This window comes from Homarus americanus, unplaced genomic scaffold (assembly GCF_018991925.1).
Source record: "Homarus americanus isolate GMGI-L3 unplaced genomic scaffold, GMGI_Hamer_2.0 scaffold14467, whole genome shotgun sequence".
NCBI classification, from domain to species: Eukaryota; Metazoa; Arthropoda; class Malacostraca; order Decapoda; family Nephropidae; genus Homarus; species Homarus americanus.
Window position 1 is genome coordinate 7,639,817 of NW_024733734.1, and position 12,220 is coordinate 7,652,036.

The window sequence follows — 12,220 nt, forward strand, 5'->3', positions numbered from 1 at the left end:
TGTTTGGAAATATTAAAATTTTAATGAATATTAACTTGTTCTGCATTAGCGCTGGCACAGCACAGGGTTAATATTCTGTAATGACCATTCATGGTACTTTATAGTGATTCTTATATAGAGAGATAGCAAGAAAAATCATTATAGCGTTTCCGGAATAAATTTATAGTTTTACGTTATTTTCACTTTATTTCACTTTAGAAAGTACTGTACTGTACCCTGTACTGTATACAAGATTGCGGATATATATATATATATATATATATATATATATATATATATATATATATATATATATATATATATATATATATATATATATATATATATATATATATATATATATATATATATATATATATATATATATATATATATATATATATATATATATATATTATTTTTTATTTTTTGCTTCTAACTCAGCCCTTCAGTGGAAGTGTCAATGTCACGTGATACTTGTGCTCATGCGTTGAATTCTTACTCAGCCAATCAGCCCAAACTTCGATCTCACATTAATTTGAATTAGTGGGAAGATGACTTCTGTCTGTGAAGGTCCCTTTTGGAAGATTGAAGTGTAATTCAATGAGTACAGTATATGAGAAAGAAGCCAAAGCTGTTGACATCTTTAGGCCTCATGGTGTTCTCCTTGGTACAGTAATGTGACCAAGGCATAATTCAGAATATCTGTATCATCTAGATCTTCCTCCATCGGTTAATTAAGGCAAGTTTTGGTTAGGTAAAACCAGCTGCAGCAACTTTGGGACATTTTTGTATGTAAAAAAAGTATTAATCGCTTGGCAATTTGTCCGGGACAACGTTTCATACCTGCAGAGCATCTCCACATACCTGCAGAGCATCTCCTCATACCTGTAAACAACCTAAAAATTACCTAACCTAACCTACTAACCGGCCTGGACCCCCTGGCATATATAAGTTGTTTGCGAGAGAAATGTCATAGAATAAAAGTGTTTTAGAATTGTCTAAACTATTGATCGTAAAGATAAAATTCCTAAAATTACTTTTGTCCGAAAGTAAAATAGGTTAATATTCGTTTAATGGCTGCAGCAAGATTTTTTGTATTTGGTTAGGTTTGGTAAGGTTTGGTTAGGTTAGATTTCATCAGTGATTTGGAAGTTGAATTTATGAGAATAGGTTTTCTCGTGTATTTAGGTGTTTATTCAAATTCGACCTTCATTTACTGTGCAAATGGGCGAATTTTATAAAATAAAATAAACAGAAAATACTGTAGTTTTTTTTTTTTTATAAAATTCGTTCATATGCCCCAAAAATTACCATCAGAGTTGAGTAAAACACAACTAAATACACAAAAAACTAATCTCATAACAAAGAGAAACCACAGCCATTTAAACGAATATTTACCTAATAATGCCTCAATAGTACCTTAATGTTAAAACTTGAATCTTATATCGTAATCCTATAATTTAGGCCTCTGCATAAAATTAATCAAAATATCCACTCCTCTGTAGAATATTTTCCATATTTCATCAAATACGATACATTGTATAATGGAGGAAGGGAAGGTAACATAAATTAATAACCAAGTACGGGTATTAATATATCCCAGTGTGCCTTGTAGAACCAAACTGCCGATTTAGGTTTCTATCAAAGAATAACTTTTATATTTTTAAAACATAATTTTCATAAATATAACCCAGTGTGTTATTCATCTTGAAGGGTCAATGAACATGAGGGCAGCCTTCTTGCATGTATATATCTTTAACACAAAGGACATGCATTATACCTCTCAAAAAATGCAATGGAAGACAATACCTTTGGTGTTTTAATGAGCTCCATGCTGCTGTCAACGCCAATTGATATCAATCATGAAAGTTTCGAGCCACCAATCACACACCAAACGTCATCAACAACTCCCATCTGTCAGCACTTCTTAACATAATCTAACTTTATCGGCTTCAGAAAAAATAGACTACGATCATATTTTACTTATTCCTTGTGCAAATTTTATGAATATGACATTTATATTCATGCCTTATCAAAAGAATATTTTTTTGTTCCATAAAGGTTGGTGATATTGAAGTAGTAATTACTAAGAAGTGTATAAACAGGCAGACGACGGATGTAAACAAAAGTCACCTGTGGTACTGCCCTTTAATACTGTGTGTAGGACAGGTGTACTGAAGGATATACTAATTTACTTTATGTATACAGTCTTCATCGTGTAAGCATGTTATGAATATTTAAGATATCTACACATCTTAAATACAAAACTAGTAAAATACCTACTTAATTTAATAGCATCCATTAATTCTCGGTAAAGGTTATGTACACTGTATATAAGCCGTTAGGATTTGTTCTCAAGTTCTTATATTGTTAACAACTGTTCTGATTAGAAAATACTGACCGTGCATGCAAGCTTCCGTTTTGTTGTGAGGGAAGAGCATTAGTTTCTCTTTTTATTAATTTGCTCTAAGATTTCCAATGAAACTAAAAGTTACATCGGTTTAGAATAACATTACTTCACTGCAATTATGTTAAGAATAAGATTACTGACAGTCAAATCATTGACACTCATTTATGTACATTGTCATGTTAGCTGGTCGAGGTGTGACTGGCAATGTGGATGTAGGAGAATAGTAATACACCGTTTTGTTATTGTTTCTGACCGTGTTAAAAGAAAATGAAGCCAGGAGGACGAGGTTCCTTACGGAGACTTTGTTTAATCAAAATAGGTAAAACTTTACGACATTTGCGTTCTTTAACCAGCAATTGAAAGAAATTTTTCCATAAATAGAATATAAGTGCTTTATTACCGTACTTAAGGCCCCAAAATAGGAAGGAATAACTTTCGTAGTATTTTTACTTTTACTTTTATCCTCTTCGCCACTGATCGGCTTGTTAGCCGCTACAGTACATACACAATGAATATTAAACGGGTTTTTTGGATGACTGTATTTTATATGCAGATTATAATTATATAATATATAATCAAACAAACAACATATGCTATCAGTGACATGGCAAGATTTAGGACCAGGAGCGACGGTGTCACCCTCCGTCTCCCTGATACTTTTATCCTCTTCGCCACTGATCGGCTTGTTAGCCGCTTGGGCGATCGGTCACGTCTCTGATTACTTTTCCTTTTCATTTATCCTCTTCACCAAAAGATCGGCTCGCTAGCCGCCCGGGCGATCGGTCACGTCTCTGTCACGCACTGTTGGCAAATACTGGGCATGCACCGGCTTCTAAATGTACCTGAACCCGCTCCAGTGTTGGTCAAGTCTTGTCTTGAAAGAGCTCACACTCGGTGCCGTCACAACACTCTCTGGTAGATTGTTCCAAGAGTTTACAACCCTCACTCCGAAAAAGTTTGCCCTCACAGTTTTCTGGACTTGCGGCTTCTTCAATCTTGAGCTGTGACCCCTTATGGGGCGAGCGTTCGCCAGCTCCAAGTAAGGACACTCAACTGAGTAGTGCCCCCTGAGATGCTTATACACCTCAACTAGGCCCCCCCCCCTTGCCCGTCTGTAGTATAAGCTAGGCAAGTTCAGGCGCTCCAATCTCTCAGGGTAGCTGAGGTGCCGAAGTGCAGGCACCAGTCTGGTGGCCCTCCTTTGAACATTTTCAACCAACTGACAGTCCCTAGCATATGTCGGGGACCAGATGGGGTGACAGTACTCCAGATGGGGAAGCACTTCACTCCTGAAGATCGTTACGAGGGACGGACCGTCTAGATATATGAACGACCTTCTTATAAGACCCAATAATTTATTTGCCTGATTCTGAAGTCTGATCTAGGGGACCCTCCCTCGTAAAAATATGAATTTATGAGAAGCAGTGTGCATTTTCATTTATCGTTGGTGCATAGCTAATTCACAATTTATCATTGGAAATTTTCCCATACCTCGATTTGGCGCCGCCCAAACATAAAACCAGAAGTGAGTGTCCCCACCCCCTGCCCCACTCCTAGCGATGCCACTATATGCAGTTAATAAATAAAGACACAATATGATCAGTATGAATAGTGAGGATAACAATTGCCACTACTCTGGCAAAGAGAGCTACACGATAGCCCAGCCTTAAAACACATGAAAGGGCCGAGGCACATCTTTTTGCAGCCGCAGTGAGTGAGTTCATGGCACACTTTCGACACCTCTGATAATGTTGTTCATTTAAGAGTCCACCCAAGCTCACACAGTTTCCACTCCCGATGTTTTGGATTTGAAAGTTTAGGTATTTTGATGGTTGTCTGTTCCCAGATATGTTCGGCTTGTAGGACTACAAGGCTTATGTGCTGTCGGAGAGCTGCTTGTGTTGGAGGATTTTATCCAATAAACGTGCATTCTTTGAGAACAGCACTTGCAGTGCTTCATTCACTCCACTGTAAGAACATGTACGATCGTAAAGCAGCACAACGTTCCAGCACAGCTAATGTAAGTCTTCAACTGGTTCCTCTGCAGCCTCAGGCATTGTTGGAATACAGGTGTTGTTGCTGGGTATGTTCGCTAGGTATCATATGCAGTCTTCTTGCTTCTTCCACAAAATTAAGAAAGAGTATCACATCCCGTTACTGCATGGAAAAATAATAAGGTATCACAGTTCTCCCGTCCGAGTGAGTGTGCAATCGCACGAGTACTGTACTGTAGGTATGTAGTGAAGATGCTTCCCAGTTCCGAATACAACCAGAGTTCTTCAACGTTGAGTCTATACTGTACACATTGGCCACACAAAGCTACAACATCAGACACATGGAGTAGTATTCTGGTATCTGCCTCCTAACGGGTACAGGGTGCTATGCCAGTCTTGCCAATAGGTACGGATGATACAACATTGTCATTTACTGTGCTGATGATTATTTTGTCACCTGCTACAACCTTTGCCGCATATTTTGACAGGATTGTGAATAAATCTGTCTTGTTTTCATTTAACCTTAGGAAACTCAGCCAGTTTCCTGGGAGTGTGGCATTAGTCAGGACCCGCTTACGCACACCACACCCCTGTTTCTCCTGCACCTTTTTTCAGACTCCTCTCTGGGTATGTGTCCCATACAATATCAACACGATCAACAGCTTCTAGCCTGGCTCTGATATATGCATCAGTGGTATATGGACCAAATGTTTTAGTTAGGCCTACGTCCTGGTGGCAATATGTGGACTAAAGTTGGCCCATCAATTATTACAACTTCGATATTTGGTGCGTCATTTGTAATTGATATATCATTCGCTGGAGTATTTCAGATTTCTGCCCAAGCCGTAGTTTTCCTGTAGCAGACAGTGCTGGGGCATTGGTGATTTTTATACTTGAAAATTTCACTCGGAAAGGTACATATGGACCATCCTGAATAAATAAGCCGTGTTGAAAACAATATATTAGATAAAATATTGTTCTGCTAACGTGAAAATAAAGCTAATTCTCGGTTTCCATGTTTATTTTCTATCAATCTGTTGAATGGCATGGTTACTAGATAGCACATGGCTAGTTGCAATTGAAAATGGCATACTTGGTTATGGGTACCAATCTCAAACGATTTAACATATATACATTTTTTTACAATACATACATAAAGTTTCATGCTTTTATCAATGTTATTGTTGTCTTAACCGCTCTACTACCCGAAGAAGTAAATGGGAGACGTCGTCAGCCAGTGTCAGTTCACTGCTAGATAAAGGCTTCCACAATCTACTGTGTTAAGCTCTTCTTGCTTATTGAGTACCCCTATATTCCATAATATCCTCTATCCATTCAGTAATTTTGGAGGGTGTTTTTCTATCACATGTAATCGATGAGGATTTGTATACGTTTGTTATCCATCTCCCAAGAGCCTCGCCCTTATCATCATCAAATGTCAAACCCTACCAGTCGACCTTTACCCCCCCCCCCCCTCCCATCGTCGCCTACACACTTCTGCCTGCTCTGGTACAGGATGTGGCCAGCTCATGCTAGTCTCCATCTCTCAGAATCTTCGCAGGAGACACCAGAAGACGAGGCTACCGGGGTCCTAGACCATTCCAATCCCGCGCAGTTTAGTGGTGGGTCAATACACATTTTGTACATCTACTAAAACATAATTACATCTACTAAAACATAATTAAAATCTAATACATTATAATACAACAAAGAAATAGCACTAGATGGAAATAAAACGACTATGCATTACATTCAGTATCAGTAAAAGTATATATAAAACTGTAACATCAACTGACAGCTCTTGTATGAAATTTTCTGTATCATACTGAAATTTAGTGACGTGGATTACTTCAGTTTAAACACGACCATCGGAGAGTACAAGCGTCTCATTGTACAATATCCTGCTCCTTGGTGACGGGTTTCATTTGCGATTATGTAATTTTCTTCTTAGAAAACATCAAGACGAGATCCACATGACAGCAGCGAGTGACGTCATACCCTTTACTCGCGCACACTTGTATCACGTATAGTAAGCGTGTTGTTTGATCTTAGGTTGAATTACTATATTGCATCAAACAGGTGCAACTTTTGTAAAAAAATATCACTTGGTTTTGTTAGATGTCTATAAATGTACATAAAGTTCTTTCATAATCTTTCTAATAATTCAAGTTAATGAATAGCAAATAAATAGGTTATGAAATTATGCATAAAGTAAATTAACACATTTTAATTAGTTACATATATATTATATATTAATTTAATATATATACATATATTAAAGAATGCATACTTTAAGTTTATATGGGTATTGTTTAAACATGTAAATTACATGTGTACACAATAGATATGTCAACCATGAGCAAGTGAGTGGTGATGGTGGGGGCGCCCCTCCTCCCAAACACACACACATCCTGGCCAGGCTATATTACTCACACTGGCCCTTTCTACACACACACACACGCGCGCGCGCACACACACACACATGCAAGGAAATAAGGTGAATTGGGGGGCCAGACGTTAACTAACTGGGAATTACAACTGTTTCTACAAGAAAGGCCTACAATATATGACCAGCCGTCTCAAGATTAGTAACAGTGTGTGGGTCTTGTCATAATACTGCCCTATACACTGTTGCTTCCTACATCTGGTTCTCCCTGAGTTTCTCGTGTGTTTACTCATAAACAATCACAAGGACATGAACGAGTATATGGTCTTATTATGATGCTAGCACTGCAGTACCTAATATCAGTTAAACCCAACAAAACACTACACAGTGGGAATGAGTGTGACAGTGTTCAGATGAGCCATATTTCAGCCGCTCTGGGTAGGTATCATTTCATGGCGAGGTAATGATCGTCCAACTTCTGTGCTTCTAGTGCTTCTACTTCCTCGTAGATGATGTCTTCGTGGGTGCAAGCCAGTACGTAGATGTTGGGTTCTGCGGCGATCGACTGGCAGACGTCGGGGTCCTGTTGCTGCTTCTGGCTGACGGAGGACAGGCGTCGGGACTTCTCTTGGCATGGAGTAAACGATGCAAACGAAGAGGAAGTCAGTCCTGAGTCTTGTCGAGTCAACTCCAAGTGTTGAGGTGTGTCATAAACGTGGTTCTCGGTCTCTTCCTGCTGTCTGTCCCGTGATATCAGGTCCGACAGCGTCAGCACCGACGGTTCTCCTCTAGTCATGCCCGGTTTTCGCCACATGATAGCTGTGCCAATAACTATGCCCGCAAAAATACCCACAGCAGTCATGATAATAACCCAGTACCATGAGAAGCCTACAAGACCCCTATCAGTTTTATCTGCATCTTCTCCAGGGGTTGACACGGCTTCTCCGTTCTTGGGTAAAATATCTGTACTGGCTGCCACTATTGTATATAACGGGTAGGCGATCTTCTGTGAGCTATTACTCGATAACTCTAGATTTGTGATGGTGTCGTTCCCAAGGGTGAAATTATTGATAACAACACTTGATGCTCCACTAAGGATGAGGCAGCTTTGAGGTCCTTGACCAATGTGAACGTTAGTCAGCGTAAGGCTCCCTCCTGCTTCGACGGTAATTGCGGCGGAGCCCACTTCATCCACTTTCAAGTTGGTGACAGAAACTCTCTCACTCACAACCCTCATTGCTCCAGTTTCCATCATGCTCACCTCCACATTGTTCAGGGAGTGAACGGCTTCGTTATTAAAATATATTCGCTTTCTTCTTCCAGATCTCTGATGAACTAGTCCAGGTGCGATGAGACGCTCTATTTGAACATCACGGAGCTGTAGTTGATTCTCTACTTCCAGCCTTGACAGCAGCCCAATTGAGGTTTTCTCAATGAGTATTTGACGTCCTGAGGCAGAAAAATTAGACACCTTTGAATTCTGAACGTTAAGTTGACCAAACTCACCGTCGAGGTCGTCCACCTCACTGAGCTTCAGACTAGTCAGATCAAATTTTCCTCGTAGCCAGTGGAGCTTCGACTGAACCACAAATACATTCCTCACACAATTTGCTCCGCGCTCTTCTACGCTGACACTGTAAGATACATGCTCTTTACTAGAGCTACTTGAAACCGTTTCCACAGAAGTAGAGAAATGCACTGTTTCACCTCGTGGAGGGCCACCACGACTAGCAGAGGCACCATGTTCAACCTTGTGCTCGTTAGAAATCCTTTTTCGGCGGAGTTCAGGCATCGCGTCCATAGCGCGTTGTGTGACGGTGCCCTGAAGTGTGACGTTGGTGGATGACCACACCTGGAGGTTGGTGCCGCAGGGAGGAATCCCGTGAAGGGTAGCTGCTGCCTCCACCTTCACTTCTCTCACGCCAGGCGATACCCTCACAACCTCCACGTCCTGCAACAAGATGAAAGCATCGGATATTATTTATTGATCTTCACCCTACAGCTGATGATCTCCTATATTGTCTTAAAAGTGGGGAAAATACTATTTTCTAACACACATACACACTAGCGCTTCCTCTATCTCCTGCTCCCACTTTCTGCACCTGCGTGTCTCCCCCTTTCTCTAAACAAGGGAATAATAAGTATTCTGTATATCACATACTAAACATATCCTTCACTTCACATTTGAACATTACATTATGTACGTACATTCCTCCGTCATTCCTTAACCCATTTCCCAATCTTCCCAACAACCCTGTCTCTTGTTCTAAGTTCAATGGCACAAGTTTTGACGTTTCTACTTCGTAGTGTCATTACTCCTGCTTTACTCCTTATCACTTGGTTATTTTGTGCATCTGTTGCTCATTCAGTTTATTCTTAACCCAAGGAGATACACCAAGAGACTAGCTCTTCAAAAGCATTTGATAACAATCAATGTAAACCAACAGAATTAAAAGCAAAATTGAAGTCGTGGAGAAAATTTATGTTTTAGACACACATACACACACACACACACACACAGAGGTAACTACATCATCAGGACCCTCGTAACACCATCTGTGAGGGAATTACTACACCACGTCAAGCTCCTCATAACACCACCTGTGAGGGAACTAGTACTCCACGTGATGCCCTCTGTGAGGGAGTTACTACACTACGTGTGTGCTGTTCAACACTTCAGCTTACATGATCTACGTGTGTAAACATTAATCTGTATGTTCACTGTATGTTCCTTCACCTTTCTCTAATGAAGGCTTTTGTTAAACCACCAATGTATGTAATAAGTCATTTGTGTCCAATGTATATTTTCAGCCTTCGGGCTGCAAACTTTTTCAATAAACCGTTTATTATTATTATTATTATTATTATTATTACACACACACACACACACACATATAAATATATATATATAAATATATATATATATATATATATATATATATATATATATATATATATATATATATATATATATCATCATTTATATATCTTCAGAGGCAACTGAAGATGTCTTGAATAAACTTTAGATACTAGATAGAAACTATATATATATATATATATATATATATATATATATATATATATATATATATATATATATATTATATATAAATAACTTTAGATACTAAACGATAAGAATTTCCTTTTCCTTCTCACTCAGCGGTGTAATGGACAAAGAGAAGCAATAATTAAAGGATCTTATCGGGATTTTAAAATTGGCACAATAATGCTCTTGGAGTGTTGTGGAGAGAAAATGAGACATTTATATTACAAGTATGTCTATAACTTTAAAAGTCAGTGCCGTTCCAACTTTGAAAACCTGACAAAAAAAAATAATAATAATTCAGGTGAGTTGGAGATGTTTACCTTCCTAACAAGGGTTGAAAGTTAACAAGGCATCAACTTTAGGCCTACAAAGGCACCATATTTTTTTGGTTTTTGTTTGACAGACAATTGTTTTAGTAATAATCTCGTGCCAATTTTAAATTCTAAATATGACCCCACAACATACAGGTCGCCTTACCTCACTCGTGTTTTTGAAGACACACTGCAGTCTGTGGCCCATTAGGGTGCAGAAGTTCGTTTCTTGATCAGCAGTAAGGACGGCCAACGCTGGGCCGAGTATTGCGCACACAGCCACTACCCATAACACTTTTCTTGTGTCCATTGTGTCTTGTTGGCTGCTTTTACTTTGGAAGCGTCACCGTCAACCAATACTGGAGTCCAACAGGATCGCACCACCAATCGTGACGAATGTTTCTTCTTGACTGAGTGTCTTATGTACAGACGAGCCACTCTTCGCCCGTATTACATTCGAGAGTTCTTTTAAAAATACACTTCCATAAATTTCCTTAATGTTATTAACACAAATGCGAGTTTTATTTCAGAGAATTTTTTTCACTATCAGCACAAAAGAAGGATTAAGTTTGTGGAGTGGAATACTCCAGTCCTATGCAGTATAGAGACAACTGTGATTGCTGGGCCGGGCTGGGCAGTCAGTGTAGCGACAGCGGATGTTTAATATCTTGCTCTTTGTTATCAAGCCACAAATTCATAACGTCACGAACTCACACTGACTCAACCTTCAACACACGAGAAAAGTTTCTTAAAAATTAAGATCACAACAACAAAAAACTTACAATTTTGGTAATTTCGCATTCCACATTGTATGACATGAAAATATAACGAATTATCAAAAGGACCGTCCACCACAAAAGTGGGGTGATGGCCTCACGTCAGCAAGTAGGAGTCCTACAATCCTCCCATGAGTCATCCCGCCACGCGTGCCAAGCTCAAGACGTTGACGGTTGTTCACTGAAGGTTTCCGGAATGACATGATCATCTGGGAAGTTGGCAGCGGTAAATAGAAGTGTTGTGACGTAATAAACACTTATAAAGAGTGATAATATGAACACTGAATCGAGAGTAGATTAAGCAGAAGACTACGTTCCTCACTGCATTACTGAGAATTTTAAACCTAAGGAAATTTAAAGATCCTATAGTTTCGTCGGACCTCCTTGTCCACCGTCTACCTCGTGTCATCTTGCAGGGCTCCACATCTCACATTCGAAAGCACATAATTCGTAGGAAAATGTCTGATACAGTTTTCTGTAGAGAGAGTCTCTGGATCTGCTCCTAATGTCTCAATTTTGATCCATTGGGGCACTCCGAATGCGGATCTGAATCCCTAATTCCTCACTACTGTCGGAAACAGTTATCGGTGAAACAACTGCTAACTTATACAGACACACTTTTAATTTGAATATTGTGATATTTTTGCATATACTGTAGATAGTTATCGATAGTATTTGGACTAATTCAATAGAATACCCTGGTATTGTATAAGTAAATAACAAAGGTTTACGGGTTTAAGTTACGTCTCACACACATACAATTAGATTCAAACCGTGTTGCTAACCTTATAATTCTGCATCAGTTGTTACTAAGAATAGTTCCAAATATCTGTTATACCATAGGATGATTTACTTTACCTGATGTTATGGCCACAAGCAGTGGCGGCTTGTCCATAAGGAAGAGAAGGGCTGCTGGGCTGCAGCACCCTACAAAGCTGCCAGACGTATGTTACATCTACTTCAATACCAGAATAAAAAAGTTTCATCCTTTATTTTTTAATGATTCAGTTAGAATGTTGTCTTCATTATATATTAACACTATTTTCATAAGAATAATACACCTAAACTTAGTTGACAACCATAGCAAGTTAGCAACTGTACGTTTTTTTTACGCATTTAGCGCCCGTGCTACACAAATATGGGCTGCAGTCTAGCGACTCCAGTCACCTGTGTTATATGTGAGGTGTATACTTTTTACAAGAGAAGATTTGTGTAAAGCAGTCTCATAGATGAAAGCCATCTACAGTCAACATTCTCAGAAACTGTAAAGCTTATCAAGATAATGATAACACCAATGACAACAGCTGAGGCAGAA

At 39.0% G+C, this 12,220-nt stretch overlaps 1 protein-coding gene across 1 annotated transcript; it reads right to left on the reverse strand.

Annotated features, from left to right (window-relative positions):
- Positions 1-6,597: 6,597 nt before the first annotated feature.
- LOC121869972 lies at positions 6,598-10,834 on the reverse strand. Its single transcript, XM_042371593.1, has 2 exons — positions 10,296-10,834; positions 6,598-8,723 (listed from the first exon to the last, which is right to left on the reverse strand). Exons 1-2 carry the CDS (start codon positions 10,437-10,439, stop codon positions 7,218-7,220), a joined length of 1,650 nt encoding a protein of 549 aa, XP_042227527.1. The 5' UTR covers positions 10,440-10,834; the 3' UTR covers positions 6,598-7,217.
- Between the last annotated feature and the right edge of the window lie 1,386 nt (positions 10,835-12,220).